Below are 21,085 nucleotides of genomic sequence, written 5' to 3'. Positions count from 1 at the left end.
TAAGTGCTGGAAGTTCAGCCATATGTCTTCCCGCTGTACTTTCAGCCCCACCTGTCGAGATTGTGGATGTCCATCGCATCCCAGTACTCCATGTGCCCCGTCGCCCATCTGTGGCAACTGTGGAGAGCATCATTCACCTTGCTTGCCAGACTGTAGGATTTTACAGAGAGGAAAATCATGGAATATAAGATGCTGGACTGACTGACCTACACTGAGGCTAAGAGGAAATTTGAGCACCCACATCCTGTGGCTATGACCACCTCATATGCCCGGGGACACCAATGCCCACTTCCCAGCTGGAGAAGCGTAAGTCTTCTTTGGCTCCTCTCGCCAAAAAGGGGTCCCTTGGGTCACTCTCTTCCCAGTTTTCCGCTGATTGGAAGGCGACGCCTGCCAGCGGCTGAAGAGCCCAAAAGCGGCTGGTCGTAGGGCTTCACGCTCATCCTCACTCCCGGAGACTGATTCAGTGAAGTCCTCCCAACCAGGGAAACCCAAGGAACAGTGCAAGAAATAGAAAAAGAAGAGCCCTAAGAACAAGGAACTTGTGGTGCCACCCACACCAGTGCTGCCTACAAGCTCTGTGTCTGAGAATGTGGAACTCCTGGTGTCCGCTGAGGATCTAGATCTAGCCGGACCCTCAGACACAATGGATACAGGCTGCTCAGACAAAACGTCAGTGGCAGCAGGTGACCCTGAGGTGTAAATTGCCTCACTGAATGTTCCATGCCTTCCCAGTCTCACGATGAGCTCATCCTCCATTGGAATTGGTTCAGTTTTTTCCACCGCCTGACTGAGCTACGGCAACTGTTAAGCTTTACACCTGCTTTCTGCATTGCCCTCTATGAAACCTGGTTCCCGGCAATGAGGACCCCGCCCTCCGTGGCTATAAGGGATATTACAGGAACCGTAGCAACTATAGAGTGTCAGATGGAGTTTGTGTTTATGTCCTAAACTCAGTCCGTAGTGAAACTGTGCACTTTCAAACCCCTCTTGAACCTGTGGCTGTCAGAATACGCACGACACTGGAAGTAACTGTCTGCAATGTATATCTTCCTCCAGATGGTGCAATACCCCTGAATGTATTAGCTGCACTGATTGATCAACTCCCTAAACCTTTCTTACTTTTGGGAGATTCTAACACCCGTAACCCCTTGTGGGGTGACACCGTTCTTACTGGCCGAGGTAGAGATGTCGAAACTTTACTGTCTCAGTTCGACCTCTGCCTCTTAAATACTGGGGCCGCCACACATTGCAATGTGGCTTGAGATACTTACTCAGCCATTGATTTGTCAATTTGCAGCCCAGGACTTCTCCCATCTATCCAGAGGAGAGCACATCAGCTGTTTGGTAGTGACCACTTTCCCATCTTTTTGTCACTGCCCCGGTGTCAGGCCCACGGGTGCCTGCCCAGATGGGCTTTAAACAAAGCGGACTGGGAATCTTTCACCTCTGCTGTCACCATTGACTCTCCCTCACATGGTAACATTAATGTGATGGTTGAGCAGGTGACTACCACAATCGTTTCTGTGGCAGAAATTGCAATCCCTCGCCCTTTAGGGTGCCCCCGGCGAAAGACAGTCCCTTGGTGGTCACCGGAAGCAACTGAGGCAATTACAGAGTGTCAGCGAGCTCTACAGCGACATAAGCAAGACCCTTCCGTAGAGCACCGTATAGCTTTTAAGCGGCTCCGTGCTCGTGTACACCAGCTTATAAAACGAAGAAACAGGAGTGTTGGGAGAGGTATGTGTCAATCATTGGGTGCCATGCATCACCTTCCCAAGTCTGGACAAAGATTAGACGTCATTCTGGGTATCAGACTCCAACAGGTGTCCCTGGCATCACCATCAATGGTGTGCTATATACAGACACAAGCGTGATTGCCGAGCACATTGCTGAGCACTCTGCTCGAGCCTCTGTGTCGGAGAACTACCCCCCAGCCGTTCACACCCTCAAATGATGGATGGAAAGGAAAGTCATTTCATTAACTATACGCCACAGTGAACCCTATAACACCCCATTTATGGAGAGGTAGTTCCTCAGCGCACTTGCACATTGCCCCGACACAGCTCCTGAGCCAGATCGGATACACAGTCAGATGATTAAATGTCTCTTGTCTGACTACAAGTGCCATCTCCTCGTCATCTTCAACCGGATCTGGTGCAATGGCATCTTTCCGTCGCAATGGTGGGAGAGTGCCATCGCTCCAGTGCTCAGACCCGGAAAAAACTTGCTTGATGTGGATAACTATCGGCCCATCAGCCTCACCAACGTTCTTTGCAAGCTGCTGGAAAGTATGGTATGTCGGCAGTTGGGTTGGGTCCTGGAGTCATATGGCCTACTGGCTCCATGTCAGGGCGGCTTCTGCCAGGTCACTCTACCACTGATACTCTTGTGTCCCTAGAGTCGGTTATCCGAACAGCCCTTTCCAGATGCCAACATCTGGTTGCCGTCCTTTTTTACTTACATGAAGCATACGACACGATCTGGTGACATCACATCCTTGCCACATTGTATAAGTGGGGTCTCCGGAGCCAGCTCCCGATTTTTATCCAGAATTTCCTGTCGCTCCGTACTTCCTGTGACCAAGTTGGTGCCTCCCATAGTTCCCCCTATATCCAGGAGAATGGAGTCCCACAGGGCTCCGTATTGAGTGCTACTTTTAGTGGCCATTAACGGTCTAGCAGCAGTAGTAGGGCCGTCCGTCTTGCCCTCTCTGTGTGCAGACGACTTCTGCATTTCTTACTGCTCCAGCAGTACTGGTATTGCTGAGCGGCGCCTACAGGGAGCCATCCACAATGTACTGACATGGGCTCTCACCCACTGCTTCCAGATTTCGGTCACTAAGTCATGTGTCATGCACTTCCGTCGATTGAATTGGCTACCTCACCTTCATCAGCTTATGTGGAAGTGCTGGCAGCACTTCAGTGCCCTCCGCTGCCTGAGCAACACCAACTGGGGTGCAGATCGCTCTACTCTGCTGCAGCTGTGCAAACCCCCTTGTTCAATCCCACCTTGGCTATGGGAGTCTGATTTATGGTTCGGCGGCACCCTCAGCGTTGCGTGTACTCGACCCAGTGCACCACTGCGGCGTTCGCTTAGCGACGGGAGCTTTTAGAACGAGTTCGGTGACCAGTGTCCTGATGGAGGTCGAAGTCCCTCCATTGCAGATCCAATGTGCACAACTGCTCATCAGTTACATTGCACACATTTGTTGTTATCCTGAGCATTCGATTTACCGTCTCCTTTTTCCACCCGCGGCAGTTAATCTCCCGCATCGGTGGCCCAGCTCAGGGCTAATGACTGTGCTTCGCATGTGATCCCGTCTGTCTCAACTGGAGTCCTTCCCTTTACCACCACCTATCCAGGTCTGTCCGCATACACCTCCATGGTGTATACCTAGGCCGTAGATTCGTCTGGACCTTTTGCATGACCCTAAGGACTCAGCTATTCCTGGCGCTCTCTGCAGTCACTTCCTCTCGATTCTTGACATGTACTGAAGCCATGAAGTGGTTTACACTAACGGCATCTATGCCCTGGACCGGTTCTGTCGTTCAGTGGTGTTTGTGTGGACCCCAGGACACGTCGGCATCCCAGGCAACAAACTTGCCGATAGGCTAGCCAAACAGGCTAGGCTACAAGGAAACCGCTTCTGGAGATGGACATCTCTGAACCTGACCTGCATTCTGACTTATGCCGCAGGGTTTTTCGGCTTTGGAAGATGGAATGGCGTAATAGTACGCACAACAAACTGTGTGTCATTAAGGAGACTATGAATGTGTGGAAGCCTTCCATGCGGGCCTCTCGCAGGGAATCAGTAGTCCTATGCCGGCTCCGCATTGGCAACGCTTGGGCGACCCACCGTTACTTCTTGCCCTGTGATGACCCACCTCAGTGTTGGTGCGGCGCCCAGTTGTAATTGACCCATATTCTGGTACACTATCCCACTTTGACTGCCCAGCGACGAAATCTTGGGTTACCGGACTCGTTGTCACTCATTGTCTCTGACAACGCCTCATTGGCTGATTTAGTTTTACGTTTTATTCATGAGGGTGGGTTTTGTCATTTGATCTAAGTTTTAGTGCGTGTTGTGACACACAACTTTATGAAACTGAATGCATAGTCCTAGATGATTTTGCAGGAAACTTTATATTTGTGGTTCAGGATGAAATACAAAGGTACCACTGGGTCAATGACAAGGCAACAGTGCATCCATTTGTTCTGTATTTCAAAAATGAGAAAGATGAAGTTTTTCAATTTGCATTCAACGAGACTACTGTGAGGTCAACACTCGTTTCTGTATGTGTCGAGTACACTCATATTTCTGCACTACATCACCACCACCACCCTATGTCTTCAATTCTTGAATATGTTTGAAACTTTTAGTATTACCATCACCAAGGTAATTGCACTTCATCACATGCAACGTAATATTGAAATATACTAACACCGCCAGCCACTTCCATTCCTGCGCTGCTGCCACTATAGTTAGCTGTACAGTTATTTTCATGGGTATCTTTATTTTTTTAGTGGGCCCCTACAAAATTTAGGTATTACTGCTACATCTAAAACTTTCCCTGTATACATGCTGGTGGCAGATCATACACCATGAAAAGATGTGTGTCCGCGTTTATGCCAGGTATCACCAAATGCTGCAGTCAAGTCTCTGTTACCACTGTTTTCTATTACTGACACTTTCACAGCTTTCTTCATAGATTCTATACAAAGATCTTCTACTTTAGATGCTACATATGTGTTATAGTTTGTAAACTTGGTTGGGGGATTTGGAAGATTCATTAGGCCACATACCAATTGCATGCAAGGCATATACAAATCTGACGTTGTGTTCATAGATTTTCCTACCATTTTCTTCATTTGGAGTTACTGCAACACATGTATGAACACTTACCACACCTCGGTTCCATTTCACTGGCAAGTCCTATTTGATTTTTTATAGAGTGTTCCAGACGGACTTTATTACACTGAATACATATTACACAGTTTGCAAAAATCCTGTTGAGAAATGACATACCAGATATTTAATTCACATCCAATTTGCCCATAAAACATTCATACTTTTCACTAACTGAACCAAGCTTCCTCTACAGAGTACTTTCTTTCTCACTTTCATTGCAGTGGGCAGGTATACCAGCAAGGTTAAGTTCACATACTTAGTTACTGTCTTTATAGTTTATGGTAACAACACCTAATCTTTGCTTCCCAACACTTCTCCTTTCTTTGAAAGCCTTCAGAGGATTTGTAGTCTCCCCTGATTATCTTTCAATAAAACAGAGACTTCAATGAACAGAATTCACCATGAATAATTTCAGTATCGCAAAAGAGTAAATAAACCTGAAACTCAAGACAATCGTGTGAGCAATATATATCAAACTATCACACTTATTTTGTAACTTATTTCCTCTCACATCTCCAAAATGTACACGATGAACATGTAGATTCATGAGTACAACATTTGACAGCAGTTAAACAGCATCACAGTGGGTTATCTTCTGAACTGAATAAATTATATTATCAATAGAAATGGGAAAGTCTGAAAATTTTTAAAATGCAAAAACGTAAAACGTGAACATTTCATGATTTTGAGCCTTTCTGGAGCCCCTTAAAAAAATAGTGGAAAAAATGAGCTCCTCGGTGACACTTTGTTTCCTTCTTAAGTTGTACAGAAAGGCTGCATTATTTGCCTCTACTTTACAAGTCAATGTAGGTGGAGAGTGTGTAGTTCACCAATATCATGTTACCTCTTTGTATTCCATTTGCCATAAATATATTTTTTATTTACAATCGATGATTTACTGTGCTTTGATGAAAATAACTTTGTGATTGACTATTCAGAAAATTGAGTTGTAGGTTCCAGCTCTGTCAATCTTACTTCCTTCTCAAGTGCGACATGTTTGCTTTGTTGACAGCTTTGTACATAGCTGATTGCTCACCAGCAACAGTGAGTTCACCACTATGATCTGTTAATCACAAAATTATTTAATTCGAGATACTGAATGTTAAGTATGCATTTGCTTGTTATGTGTTAGATTTCTAGATGAAACTTGATCATTTATTTTACAGGCTTAAATACAGAATGTTTTATATAATCTCCTATGCTTGATATTTTTATGAGAAATTGTGATTTTTCAGTACTTAGGGCATCCTTCAGAGGCAGACCTCTTGTTGGTGATAAACTTGAACTACCAAAACAGTACTCAGGTATTGTTATGCAAGAACAGAAGCAACCCTTAACAGAAAGTACGGAAAGGACAGCGCATGTGACACATGCCTTCAAATCTATTGTGTACTGGAACTGGGCAAAGCAGCCTTCTAAAAATGATGCTTTTGTTAGTATGCTGGACTGGATTGATATTGCTGAGGTGGTGAGTATTTGTTGTTATGAGTTCTCTGAGCATCATTTTTCTTGGTAGATGAAATTTTGGATCCAGAGTGTTGTTGTCACTTGAGTTATTTATCATGATCTTGCTGCCGTATCCCAGTTTCTGTGCAGAAGCATCCAACACCACATGTTAAATCTGGTGTGCCCATTCTGTCTTTAAGGCCTGTGTCATCTCTGATATCTGTTAATAGCACACATATCACTACATTTAAAACGAAGTTTTGTAGTTGTCTGCACACACAGTTACCTATGAATCACACATTACACTTTTGTTTTAAGCAGACTCATCTCAGAATTGGATTACTGCAATTCAGGTGTCCCATAAATTTATAACCCGTGCAAATGTTGTGTACATGAATGGAATGGTGTGATATCCTCTCCAATTACTCTCTCTCTCTCTCTCTCTCTCTCTCTCTCTCTCTCTCTCTCTCTCTCTCTCTCTCTCTCTGTGTGTGTGTGTGTGTGTGTGTGTGTGTGTGTGTGTGTGTGTGTGTGTGTGTGTGTGTGTGTGTGTGTGTGTGTGTGTATGTTTTTCTACTTCAGAAGGACTACTTCATCCAAAAGTTTAAATTTATTAGCAGTATTTCTCATTGTGCCTGTCTGCGACTCAACAACTCCTCTGTTTGAGTGTAGTCTTTGCTATCCATAATCTTCATTTCGACAGGATCCACATCTGTGCTGAATTTTTTAAATCATTTTGTGATGCCTTCAACTGACAGTTTCTTTATCTGATGTAAGATTGTACAATTTTGGCCTTAGGCCAATTTCAAATACTTGAAATAGAAGCATTATATTTGAATGCATTATTATCATTTAAACAGTGGAAAATCCAGGATGAAATGTAACAATATAATGAAAGGGATAGTTGCTGTTCACCTTATGGCAGAGTGCTGAGTCGCAGAAAGGCACAATAAAAAAGTTGGTGCGTGCATGCGCGCGCGCACGCGCACGCACGCGCACACGCACCCGCGCACACACACACACACACACACACACACACACACACACACACACACACTCTCTCTCTCTCTCTCTCTCTCTCTCTCTCTCTCTCTCTCTCTCTCTCTCTCTCTCTCTCTCTCTCGCAAGCACCACTCTCACATGATTACATAGGCTTCCGCGGCTTCGGGTTTGCTGCCGGATCCTAAAATCAACTTGACTCGATATTTCGGCAATCCAACTGTTCGCCATATTCAGGAAAATGCTGTTGATGCTGATGAGTCCCACTGAGATAGTCTCAGTGGGAATCATCAGCAGCAGCATTTTCCTGAAGATGGCGAACAGTTGGATCGCCGAAATATCGAGTCAAGTTGATTTTAGGATCTGGCAGCAAGCCCGAAGAGAGTTTCTAGACCACTCACACATACATGATGAAAGTCTGGCAGCTGGAGCCAGACTGTGAGCAGTAGTGCATTATGAGAGAGGCAACCTCGTGGGGTAAGGAGGAGGTTGGGGGACTGGGGCAGGGAGGGTAGGAATAGCAGGGTAGGGATGGGGCACAGTAAAGTGAGAGTAGGCAAGCTAAGTGCATTCGGGAGGTTAGACGGAGAGTGGGTGGGGGGGGAAGACTAGGTGTGTTGATGGAACAGAGGGCCATGTAATGCTGGAATGGGAACAGGGAAGGGACTAAATGGGTAACAACACTGACTGACAAAGGTTGAGGCGAGGATGGTTACGGGAATGTAGGTTACATTGCAGGGAGAGTTCTCATCTGTACAATTCAGAAAAGCTGGTGTTGGTGGGATGGATCCAGATGGCACAGGCTGTGAAGCAGTCATTGAAATGGAGAACATGCTCAGCAACAGAGTGGTCCAGTTGCTTCTTGGCCTCAGTTTGCCATTCAAGCAGACAGTCAGCTTGTTGATTGCCATGTCCAGGTAGAGTGCAGCACAGTGTTTGCAGCTTAGGTTGTAGACCACATGACTGGTTTCACAGGTAGCCCCGCCTTTGATGAGGTAGGTGATGTTAGTAATCGGAGTGGAGTTGTATGTGGTGGAGGATGTATGAGACAGGTCTTGCCATGAGGCAAGGGATTGGGAGCAGGGGTTGCGTAGGGGTGAATGAAGATATTGTAGGTTCTTTGGGTGGTGAATACCACTGTGGGAGGGGTGGGAAGGGAAGTGGGGCGGAAATTCCTCATTTCAGGTCATGATGAGAGATAGTCAAAACCCTGGCGGAGAACGTAATTCAGTTGCTCCAGTTCTGGGTGGTACTGCGTCATAAGGAGAATGCTCCTCTGTGACCAGACAGTGGACTTTTGGAGGTGTTGGGTGGCTGGATAGATAAGGCACAGGAGATCTGTTTTTGCACAAGGTTGGGAGGGTAGTTACAATCTGTAAAGACCTCAGTGAGACCCTTAGCGTATTTTGAGAGAGACCGCTCGTCACTACAGATGCGAGGCCACGGGTGGCTAGGCTGTATGGAAGGGACTTTTTGGTATGGAATGGGCAGCAGCTTTCGTAGTGTAAGTATTGCTGGCAGTTGGTAGGTTTGATATAGACAAGGGTACTGATATAGTAGCCATCTTTGAGGTGGAAGTCTGCATTGAGGAATGTGGCTCGATAGGTTGACTAGGACCAGGTGAAGCGAATAGGGAGATGGTGTTGAGGTTCTGGAGTAATGTGGAAAGGGTGTCCTCACCCTCGATCCAGATCATCAGTGAATCTGAACCATAGGTTGGCATAGGATGGTGTCATGCAGGTGCCCATAGCCGTACCCCGGATTTGTACGCAGGTAATGCCTCCAAAGGAGAAGTAATTTTGAGTCAGGATATAGTTGGTCATGGCGACTAGGAGGCAGGAGATGGTTGGTTTGGAATCTGTTTGACGTGGGCAAAGGTAGTGTTCAATAGCAGTAAGACTGTGGACATTAGGAATGTGTAAAAGGAGATGGCATCAATAGCGATGAGCAGCACACTGTGTGGTAAAGGAACAGGAACTGCGGAAAGTCAGTTGTTACCTTTTATATAGGAGAGTAGGTTGTGGGTAATAGACTGAAGGTGTTAGTCTATGAGAGCAGAGATTATCTCAATGAGGGCACAGTAACTGGCCACAATGGGATGTCCTGGGTGGTTGGGTTTATGGACTTCAGGAAGCATGTAGAAGGTAGGAGTGCGGGCAGTGGTAGGGGTGAGGGGAGAGAGGGACACTGGGGAGAGGTTCTGGGATGGGCCTAAGGATTTGAGGAGAAATTCGAGATCCTGCTGGATTTCCGGAATGGGGTCACTGTCCCAGGATTTTTAGGTGGACGAATCTGACAGCTGGCAGAGTCCTGCCAGGTAATCCTTGCAGTTAAAAACAACAGGTGTGGAGCCTTTGTCAGTTATTAGCTGATGGATTGCGGATCTGTGTGCGGATGTAAGTTTAATTTGCATGTTGAGGGATTTGGGGAATAATGGTGAGACAAGGTTCAAGGTTTAGAAATTCTGGGAAGTTAACAGGGCATGATTTGGGGGGCAGTGGGACTGGATTACGGTTGGAAGGAGGAGTGAACTGAGTTAGGCAGGATTCACTATTAGTCTTTGGTTGGGTCTGATTGGTAGGGTTGGTGGTGAAAATGTGTTTCCATTGTCGCGACCGGGAAAAGAAGAGAAGGTCTTTAACAAGTCCTGCATGATAGAATTGGGGGTTGTGGCAAAAGGTGAGGCCTTTGGAAAGGAAAGATACTTGTGTGGGGCTAAGGCTTTTGGAGGAAAGCTTCATGACTGTGTTTTTGGTTTGCTTAGGTTGTGGGTTCTGTGTGATGGTGAGAGTGAGTATTGGAGGGTGGGGTAAGTGTAGTAGGTCTGCAAAACATGGTATGTCAGCTATGGGTGGACGTGGGGGAGGTTTGGATGTTGTTGTAGAGGTGGCGGGCAGTGGGGGTTTAAGGTGGGAGTAGGAAGTGTTCAGGGAGAGTTTTTTCAGGTAGTGTTGTGCACGTTGCTCTGGTTCCTGGATGGCAAGAGTTTGTGTGTGTTGTGGGATCCAGGAATTTGAGATTGCGCAGCAGGAGAATTTTATGGGTGGTATTGTAAGGACGTTTGGGCCTGATTGATGTGGTTTTGCAGGACTATGTTGGTGAAGGCTAAGGATTGGAGGTCATTGTGGAAGGAAGGTTGGCAGCCGGAGAAGGGTTATTTGATGGTAAGGCCACTTGGGGATGACTCCACGAGCCAGAAACAATGCAGGAAAAGTATGTGGGACTGAGTTCTGGTTAGGGGTAAGGAAACTTTTCTGTATTATGCAGATGGAAGGAGCAAGGATACATGGTGATGGAAAAAATACGTAAAAATACCTAAATAACATAAACTTACATCCGAAAAAATTTGCAGGCATACACTCAAGACATGGGAAAAATCACGAAAAGGGTCAAATGGATAAGGGAGACAAATGTGAGTTACAGGTCTGTGGGTGGATAAGTGTGAAGAAGGGGGACAGCAGATGTTACTAGATTAGGGGAAATTAGTAGATCCGAACTCGAATAGAGAGGGGAAGGAATGGGAGGTGGGAAGGGGTTGGTAGGATCAGCCTATTCCTCAGATTTCTTCTCGTTCCGCTTATTTCACCCTTTTCGTGAATTTTCCCACACATTTGAGTGTATTTTTGCTAATTTTTTCAGATGTAATTCTATATTTATGTATTTTTATGCATTTTTTCCACTACCATGGATCCTTGCTTCTTCCATCTGCGTCAATACAAAAAGGTTCCTTGTCCCTAGCCGTAACCCAGTCCCACATACTGTTGCTGCGTTGTTGCTTGCCTTATGGAATCCCCCCCCCCCCCCCCCCCCCAAATGGCCATACCATCAAATAACCCATCTCCAGCTGCCCCCCTTCCTTCCACAATGACCTCCATCTGTTCAGATGCGGCCATCCTTAGCCCTCACCAACATAGTCCTGCAAAACCATAGCAATCGGGCCCAAACCTCCTTGCAGTACCTCGCTTCCATCTGTAAAATTCTCCTGCTATGCAATCCCAAATTCCTGGATCCCATAACGCACATTGAAATTCTTGCCCTCCAGGAACTATAGCAACATGCACAATGCCACCCAAAAAAACTCTCCAACCTGCTCACTTCCAGCTTGCACTATACCTCTACAACCACATCCAAACTTCCCCCATGTCCCCCACAGCTGACAAACCCTGTCTTGCACACCTACTACATTTACTCCATCCTCCAAAACAATCTCACCACCACACAGAATTCAGAACCTAAACAGACCCGAAACACAGCCATGAACCTTTCCTCCAAAAGCTTTAGCCCCGCAGAAGTATCAGTCCTTTCAGAAAGCCTCACCTTTTGCCCCACCCCCAAATTCAATCTGCAGACCTTCTCACCTCCTCCTGGTCCCTGTAATGGAAACACGTTTTCACCACCAACCCTATCAAGCAGACTTAACCAAAGACCAGTATTGAACCCTGCCTGACTCAGTTCACTCCTCCATCCAACAGTGATCCACCCCCACTGTCCCCAAATAACCCCCAGGTAACTTTTCAGAATTTCCTGATCTTTAACCTTGTCTCACCATTATTTACCAAATCCCTCGACATGCAAACTAACCTTAGATTCCCCCTCCCCCCTGGGTCCCATGGTTCTTTCATGAGTTTATGTGTGAAGCACAGGGGCCCCAACCTATTGGAGCCAATGCTTCCTTCCCTGGCTGCATTTCCTTCACCCTGCCCTCCCCACTCCTCCTCGCTCCTACCCCGTTGCCCCCTCCTTTCCCTCTCTGTGTTCTGATTTATGGCAACCTGGCTATCCATCTGATTTCCTGTTTTGGTTGCAATTTTGTTCCTTTTGCCTGCTTGAGGTTTGACCTCTACTTCAAAATTTCCTGTTTTTAGCGTGAGCCATCTGAGGAAGAACTCCCTCCATAGCATCTGTGGTGTGGACTCCTCTCCCCTCCTTCCTTCTCCTATCCCTTCCCCACTGTAGTCCCCTTCCATCCTGCTAGGTCACCAGCATGTGTAGCGAGTCCATGTGGTGGGGCTGTTATGTACCCATATGGCTGCGCCCTCTGACAACACAGGGATCACACTACTGATACCTGAGCTGATCCCTCCCCGTGTATGCCAAGGAGTGTTTGCTTATCATCTTCATGGAGCATCGGAACTCCCAGCAATGGCCGCCGTGCCAGATGGGCCTTGCTGTGTATGGATGGTGCCCATGGGGAGAGCTCGTGGTTGGAGTGGGCGGTATCAGGGCAGATGCTTGGCACATGAAACATATCAAGCTGCAAAAATCTGGCCATTCTCAAATTGTCGTGTTGTCGAATGGTGAAGGATCATTGAATGTTGTTTCTTATGACCTGCCAACCTTCTCTTCCCTCGCTACACCCTGGGAGGAGGGTCAGGCTTGCTGTCTTCGGGTAAAACACTTTCCCTATTACCTCATCTGTCCTATGAGGGATGGGAATACATTCACCACCACAAAGCCATTGTTTTTTTGTGAAGAATATTGAGGACAAGTTCGGCAAAGTGGAGTCCCTTAGTAAGATGCGGTCGGGCTCCCTGTTGATCAAAGCTGCTTCTGCCACCTAACCGACAGCTTTTCATGCCTTTGATCATCTTGGCGATATCCCAGTGTTTATTGCCCCGCACCAGTCTCTGAAAATGGCCCAGGGATGATTTTTCATAGGAACCTCATCATGCAAACTGATGTGGAACTCCGGGCTAATCTGGAGTGATGTGGCGTTCATTTTGTTTCATGTGTGCAGAAGTGTCGCAAAGACAACTGTATCGATACTGGCGCCTTCATTCTGGCTTTTGAGGGAGATACCCTCCCAGAGGAGGTCAAGGTTATGTGCTACAGATATGACGTGAAGCTGTACGTCCCTCCACCTATGTGGTGCTTGTATTTTGGGCATATGTCTTCCCGCTGTACTGTGGACCCTTTGTGTGGTAACTGTGGCCACCCACACCATGAGGGAAGCTCCTATGTTCCACCATTTATGTGTGTCAATTGTGCTGACCACCACTCCCCTCATTCATCGGACTGCACAACTTACAAGGGAGAAAACAGGTGTATATGACCCGGGTGATCCGGGAAATACCTGCGAATTTTTTAGAATTCCAGGAATGTTTCATTGTTTTAGTTTTCAGTTAAATTTTAGTGATTTTGACTGGTAAGAACCAATACTCCAACAAAGGATATTACTGTATCCTGCATCTGCAGGATAGTACTTCAGCAATAAAACATCAACAAGAGGAAGAAAAAACGAAAATAAAACTTGAGTCACAAAGGAAATCTGCCATATACAACAACAAAACATAGTGCTCATACAAGCGTCTGCCAACAGCAAAGTGTGTCAAAGGCTTTAGAAAGACTATGCAATGATTCATAACGTCAAATTGCCTCCGATGACGTGACAGCTGTTGTCAGTAGATTCGTTTGAGCAGTTGTGGGCAGGCTCTTGTGCATGCGCAGTTGAGTCGCGTATGGGTAGTACCTTCTCCCGCTTCTGGCTACGGATGTGTGGCTGGGCACCACTATCTAGTATTGCCCCGGTTTGGAAATATCGTAGATCCGGGGCTGATGCATAGAGCAGTCTGAGTTGTGGTGGGGAGGTGGGTAGTCTCTACGTGACATGTTTTTAGGTTTAGTGATTTTGCTGTTTCCTCTTCATTTATTACTCTCATACCAAATGAAAACAAAATGGATTTCTGTGACCGGGAGCTATCAAATGAATTAAAATACGTTCGCATAATTACGAAAGGCTAAAATATGTTATTATTTTCAGGTTTTATTTCCACCTTTCTAACAGTCAAGCATTAATCACCTTGCAGAACAATGAAATTATTTTTGTCCCTTTGTTAAAGAGATTTGGCTTTTATTAATCTTTTGCGCTGAAGCAGTCAATTTAATTGAAACAAAGTGTTTAATTTCACACTGTTGGCTAGTTTCAACTGTTCACTGCATTTCAAGTGCACGTTTTCCATCTTCTAGCTTACATGGCATTATGCCATAATAAAGAACCAAACATGAAGTAATACAGTACTGGTACTCAAGAAAATTTACATCCGAATCTGGACATACGAATGTGCACTTTAAACCCAATCATGCATTTTAGTATGGTTCACGAAATCCCGATGAACTTGAAGTGTCCTATGATGTCTTGTTTCTTTTGTGACATAGTGCAAGATCTTTTAATGTTTTACACATACGAACATACGGGCTTCCTGTATCATCATAGCTGCGCAAGAGCGATGGCGCCTGTTATCTGGCGCTCTCTGGTAACTGCTGAAACAAATCAGTTTCTAACAGATCATGGAAAAACATTGCGGATGATGGTTTGAAAAGCGATACTTTCAAAGTAAATTTCCTTCTACACAAGATCAACTATATGTGAGAATGTATGATGAATTTCTTAAATCACAGAGCGTTTGACTCTCAATTAAAAATCAACTCTTTGAGGACGACCATCTAGAATAATTTTGAGCCCAGAAGATCAGACATTATCGTCATTATTAAAAATTGTGTGATATACACTCCTGGAAACGGAAAAAAGAACACATTGACACCGGTGTGTCAGACCCACCATACTTGCTCCGGACACTGCGAGAGGGCTGTACAAGCAATGATCACACGCACGGCACAGCGGACACACCAGGAACCGCGGTGTTGGCCGTCGAATGGTGCTAGCTGCGCAGCATTTGTGCACCGCCGCCGTCAGTGTCAGCCAGTTTGCCATGGCATACGGAGCTCCATCGCAGTCTTTAACACTGGTAGCATGCCGCGACAGCGTGGACGTGAACCGTATGTGCAGTTGACGGACTTTGAGCGAGGGCGTATAGTGGGCATGCGGGAGGCCGGGTGGACGTACCGCCGAATTGCTCAACACGTGGGGCGTGAGGTCTCCACAGTACATCGATGTTGTCGCCAGTGGTCGGTGGAAGGTGCACGTGTCCGTCGACCTGGGACCAGACCGCAGCGACGCACGGATGCACGCCAAGACCGTAGGATCCTACGCAGTGCCGTAGGAGACCGCACCGCCACTTCCCAGCAAATTAGGGACACTGTTGCTCCTGGGGTATCGGCGAGGACCATTCGCAACCGTCCCATGAAGCTGGGCTACGGTCCCGCACACCGTTAGGCCGTCTTCCGCTCACGCCCCAACATCGTGCAGCCCGCCTCAAGTGGTGTTGCGACAGGCGTGAATGGAGGGACAAATGGAGACGTGTCGTCTTCAGCGATGAGAGTCGCTTCTGCCTTGGTGCCAATGATGGTCGTATGCGTGTTTGGCGCCGTGCAGGTGAGCGCCACAATCAGGACTGCATACGACCGAGGCACACAGGGCCAACACCCGGCATCATGGTGTGGGGAGCGATCTCCTACACTGGCCGTACACCACTGGTGATCGTCGAGGGGACACTGAAGAGAGCACGGTACATCCAAACCGTCATCGAACCCATCGTTCTACCATTCCTAGACCGGCAAGGGAACTTACTGTTCCAACAGGACAATGCACGTCCGCATGTATCCCGTGCCACCCAACGTGCTCTAGAAGGTGTACGTCAACTACCCTGGCCAGCAAGATCTCCGGATCTGTCCCCCATTGAGCATGTTTGGGACTGGATGAAGCGTCGTCTCACGCGGTCTGCACGTCCAGCACGAACGCTGGTCCAACTGAGGCGCCAGGTGGAAATGGCATGGCAAGCCGTTCCACAGGACTACATCCAGCATCTCTACGATCGTCTCCATGGGAGAATAGCAGCCTGCATTGCTGTGAAAGGTGGATATACACTGTACTAGTGCCTACATTGTGCATGCTCTGTTGCCTGTGTCTATGTGCCTGTGGTTCTGTCAGTGTGATCATGTGATGTATCTGACCCCAGGAATGTGTCAATAAAGTTTCCCCTTCCTGGGACAATGAATTCACGGTGTTCTTATTTCAATTTCCAGGAGTGTATCTTAAAGTGTAACACGTGCAAAAAATATCAACATTATATGTGGAAGCTTAGCTTCTCTTGCAGCTTATTAATCTTCGAGACTACAATTATATGTGAAACCTCTGTTTTTCTTGTAGCAACACTATGTATATTAATTTAAACCATCAACTTTTCTTATTTGTGTGTTCGTGCTACTTAAGAGTGATCTTGCTATTGGCTGACTACATCACATGTCCTATGCTGTCATCAGCTGGCGAGATCACATGACATGAGGTATGACTGGCTTACAAAGCGCGTCGCAATTTCGATTTCAATGCCTTGGAAAGTAACATGCGGTGTTTGGTGGAATTCGAATTTATACCTTTGTAACACGAAAATATGCAGCGTACATGTTGCTGCTGCACATCACCTTCTCTGCTGTCAATCTCACAATCACCTCCCCTGCCCTTGTGGCTACCCTACATTGGTCATCCCATGATGACCTTTGTGACAGCGACCACTTTCCAGTGATTCTAGCATTCCCCTGCTGCCACCAGGTAGACATGCCCCTACATTGGGTATTCCGCAGGGCCAATTGGCCTTTATGTACATCTGCTGTGCACTTTGACACTTCCCTCTTGAATTCCATTGATGTAGTCCTGCAGGGCGTCTCTGCCACTGTTCTTCATGCTGCTGGCACTACTGTCCCCCCATCCACAGATCCCCTCGTCGTTGACTGGTACCCTGGTGGACCAAGGATGTCGCTGTCCAGGACCTCCGACAGGCACTGCAGTGATTTAAGCGACACCCTTCACGGACCAAACTCCTCGCTTTTAAGTGTCTCCATGCTAAGGCTTGTTACTTTATTAAGTAGACTAAAAAGGAATCCTGGGAGCGCTATGTTTCCTACGTGGAGTCGTATGCCTTTTCATCGCAGGCTTGGTCCAAGCTCCGTAGCCTTCTGGGCTGCCAGCAACAATCAACTGTCCAGGGTCTAAACCTCCAAGGTGCGAAAAACAACAGAACTTTTTATCAAGTAGTTCTCTACCAAAGGAGGTCATCAAGAGACTGAAACCAAACAGTTCAGTTCCACCTAGGCTCTATGGACTGCCTAAGATCCACAAGGAAAATGTGCCATTACGTCCAATTGTGAGTAACATTGGAGCAGCCACTTACAACCTAGCAAAATTTTTGGCATCTTTGCTGAAACCAGTGATAGGCAAGTGTGCACATCAAATAAAGAATTTTAGTGATTTTATTAGCTGACTTCAGTCACTACAGCTGCAAAGTAACAACTTATTGGTCAGTCTTGATGAGGTTTCTCTTTTCACAAAGGTGCCTCTTGTTGACTCACTACACCTCATTGGAAATCCGTTTGGTGCAGACATTACAGCGTTGTTTGAGCACTCTCTCTCCTCTACATATTTTATATTTAACAGTCTGACGGTGTCACCATGGGGAGTCCTCTGTCTCCCTTGGTGGCCAATCTTTTTATGGAAGATTTTGAGGAGAGAGCACTCACTCCACCACTTTTAAACCGACAGTATTTTGGCAATGCGTTGACGACACTTTTGTAGTGTGGCCTCATGGTTTGGACTGTCTCCAAGAATTTTTACATCACATGAACTCCATACATGAAAACATAACGTTTACCATGGAGATGGAGAATTACGGTTGCTTGCCATTTTTAGACATCTTGGTGTGACGTAAGAGTGATGGCACACTTGGTCACTCGGTGTACAGAAAGCCCACTCATACAGACCTGTATCTGCAAGCTACTAGTTGCCACCATCCAGCACAAACAATGGGCGTTCTCAAAACCTTAGTCCACCGTGCCCATACCATCTCTGATGCCGACAGTCTTCAAGCACAACTGGAACACCTGAAAAAAGTATTTCTGAAGAATGGCTTTTCAACTAGGCAGACCTACAAAAAAAATGACGGAACAAGGAAGAGGAAGAAGCCTTCAGGTCGACTGCTTATCTACCATTTATTGGGAATATTTCTTCACAGATAGGCAGAATATTGAGAAAGTATTAAGTGAGAATCATCTTTCGGCCTCCTTTCAAAATTTCATCACTGGTGGGATCCTTTAAAGACGACCTTGGCCTGCGTAAATCAGGTGTTTACAAGATTCCGTATGAATGCGGCAAATCATACATAGGGCAAACAACACAAACTGTGCATGAGCGCATTGTGGAACACCAACACCATACTCGCCTTCTCCAACCCACCAAGTCTGCAATTGCCAAACATTGTATTTCCACAGACCACTCCATGAATTATGACGACACAAAAATTTTGGTCCATACATCAAACTTTTGGAGCTCGATTGTCAATGAATCTGTGGAAATAAGATTGTCTGACAACTAGACTCTCATAAATCGTGATAGCGGTTATCAGCTAAACTCTGCTTGGAATCCTGTTATAGAGAAACTTCGTGTAAGTGTGTAAGCTTAGGGACCGAAGACCTTACCACAAATTTCCAAATTGCAGATTATGGGGGAAATAACTATTAGAATCAATTTCATAAAAGTACTTCTGTATTCATATAACAGAGGGAAACATTCCATGTGGGAAAAATATATCTAAAAACAAAGATGCTGTAACTTACCAAACGAAAGCGTTGGTATGTTGATAGAGACAATAACAAACACACAAATTTCAAGCTTTCACAACCCACGGTTGCTTCATCAGGAAAGAGGCAAGGAGAGAGAAAGACGAAAGGATGTGGGTTTTAAGGGAGAGGGTAAGGAGTCATTCCAATCCCGGGAGTGGAAAGACCTACCTTAGGGGGAAAAAGGGACAGGTATACACTCGCACACATACACATATCCATCCGCACATATGCAGACACAAGCAGACATATGTAAAGGCAAAGAGTTTGGGCAGAGTTGTCGGTTGAGGCGGAAGTACAGAGGCAAAGATGTTGTTGAATGACAGGTGAGGTATGAGCGGCGGCAACTTGAAATTAGCGGAGATTGAGGCCTGGTAACGGGAAGAGAGGATATATTGAAGGGCAAGTTCCCATCTCTGGAGTTCTGATAGGTTGTTGTCAGTGGGAAGTATCCAGATAACCCGGACGGTGTAACACTGTGCCAAGATGTGCTGGCCATGCACCAAGGCATGTTTAGCCACAGGGTGATCCTCATTACCAACAAACACTGTCTGGTCTGCCTGTGTCCGGTCATGCGAATGGACAGTTTGTTGCTGGTCATTCCCACATAGAAAGCTTCACAGTGTAGGCAGGTCAGTTGGTAAATCACGTGGGTGCTTTCACACATGTTGCAGGTTGCGAAAGCTTGAAATTTGTGTGTGTGTGTGTGTGTGTGTGTTTGTATTTGTTATTGTCTCTATCAACATACCAACGCTTTTGTTTGGTAAGTTACAGCATCTTTGTTTTTAGATATACTTCTGTATTCAGGTAGACATCCAGGTTGGCTACATTATAATTTTGTAAACTGGTGAATTCTCTCTCAAATCATGGCTCCGTGGTGTATTCTGTAATGTTATTCTTCCCTACATTGAAATTTTAATGATTTAAGGATACTACTGTGTACATTTATTATTGACACTCAGTACTGTACTGGGATCTTGAAGCATGCTAACATTCTTTTGCAATTTGTATTACAGCTACATACATCGGACTGAGGATGTGGTTCTTGTATCAGGAATGAAAATAGTTTGTATACACAAAATGTTTGAAAGTAAATTATAATCATATTTGTTTATTCCTTGGTATATGTATGCTTCACAATGAATCTCAGTGCCGAACAATGTAGGTAGTCTTGTTTGTTAATGTTATGTAGCATATTTTCATTTTCCTCCTCCTCCTCCTCCTCCTCCTCCTCCTCCTCCTCCTTCTTCTTCATGTGATAGTGAAACTTCAGTTCTTGATAGTTTTATTGTGCAGAGATAGTAGTGCTAAACATCAATGAAAGAGAGTTGTAATAAGGTCACTAAAACAATGTTTTATTTGTAAGATGGTAAACAACTGTAATTGTGACTGTTTGTCAATAAGTTGCTACATGTTTAATGTAGATTTAACGCTTCAATCATGATGCATCTGTTCAGTTTTCCATTAATGTTTTGTATATTCATGCATGACAATTAAAAAAGTTGAAATCACTTAAATATTGTGTTATTAATACTTTTGTACATATTCTTCAGTTATGTCCCCATTTCATCACCTGGTCTCAGTAGTCTTTTCTTTATTTCTTCATTAGCTTTCCAAGAAGAAATGTACTAAAAGAAAAAAATCAAGTACTATTCGCCCTACTTTGCTGCTGCTAACAACCAGTTTGTTCTTCTAATAATTTCCTGGTATGCAGCTGGATCCCATCGACATTCTGCCACAATATTTCGGCCCAGAGACGTCTGGCCATCATCAGGTGAGTACACAACTACTGTGCAATCGCGGTATTTATGCCGAATCTCGCGCAATATTGTGGCAGAATGTCGATGGGATCCGGCTGCATACCCAGAAGTTATTAGAAGAAGATATACGCCGGGAAAATTTCAGAAGGCACATCAAACCAGTTTGTTACCAGAGTTGTGTGACAGATTAAAACTTTAGCAAACTATGAAGGTGCAACGTTGTCATCACAGATGAATATCTGCATTTGATTCTTAGTCCAGCCCACAATTTTAAGGCCAACAAGGTTTATTTCAATGTGCACCTTGCTACATAGTGCAAGCTTCATTCTGGAACTAGCATTAAGGCTGTGCCATTGTCTGGTAACCCTTCCTCCAATGACTGGTCAGCCAGCAAGATGTGCCGAAGACACTGTGTGTAGTTTGGAAAGTATGAGATAGTGTCAGATTGAGGCTTTGCATCAGT

At 45.6% G+C, this 21,085-nt stretch overlaps 1 protein-coding gene across 1 annotated transcript in view; it reads left to right on the top strand.

Moving 5' to 3' along the window:
• Positions 1-20,379, top strand: part of LOC126479488 (uncharacterized) — a 59,163-nt gene extending 38,784 nt beyond the window's left edge. Inside the window, exons 2-3 of the mRNA XM_050103789.1 lie at positions 6,148-6,380; positions 19,879-20,379. Coding sequence (XP_049959746.1) covers positions 6,148-6,380; positions 19,879-19,896 — 251 coding nt within the window. The 3' untranslated portion in view covers positions 19,897-20,379. The remainder of the gene's footprint in view (positions 1-6,147; positions 6,381-19,878) is intronic.
• The last annotated feature ends 706 nt before the right edge of the window (positions 20,380-21,085 follow it).

Source organism: Schistocerca serialis, chromosome 1, assembly GCF_023864345.2.
Source record: "Schistocerca serialis cubense isolate TAMUIC-IGC-003099 chromosome 1, iqSchSeri2.2, whole genome shotgun sequence".
NCBI classification, from domain to species: domain Eukaryota; kingdom Metazoa; phylum Arthropoda; class Insecta; order Orthoptera; family Acrididae; genus Schistocerca; species Schistocerca serialis.
This window is presented reverse-complemented; position numbering and strand designations above follow the sequence as displayed.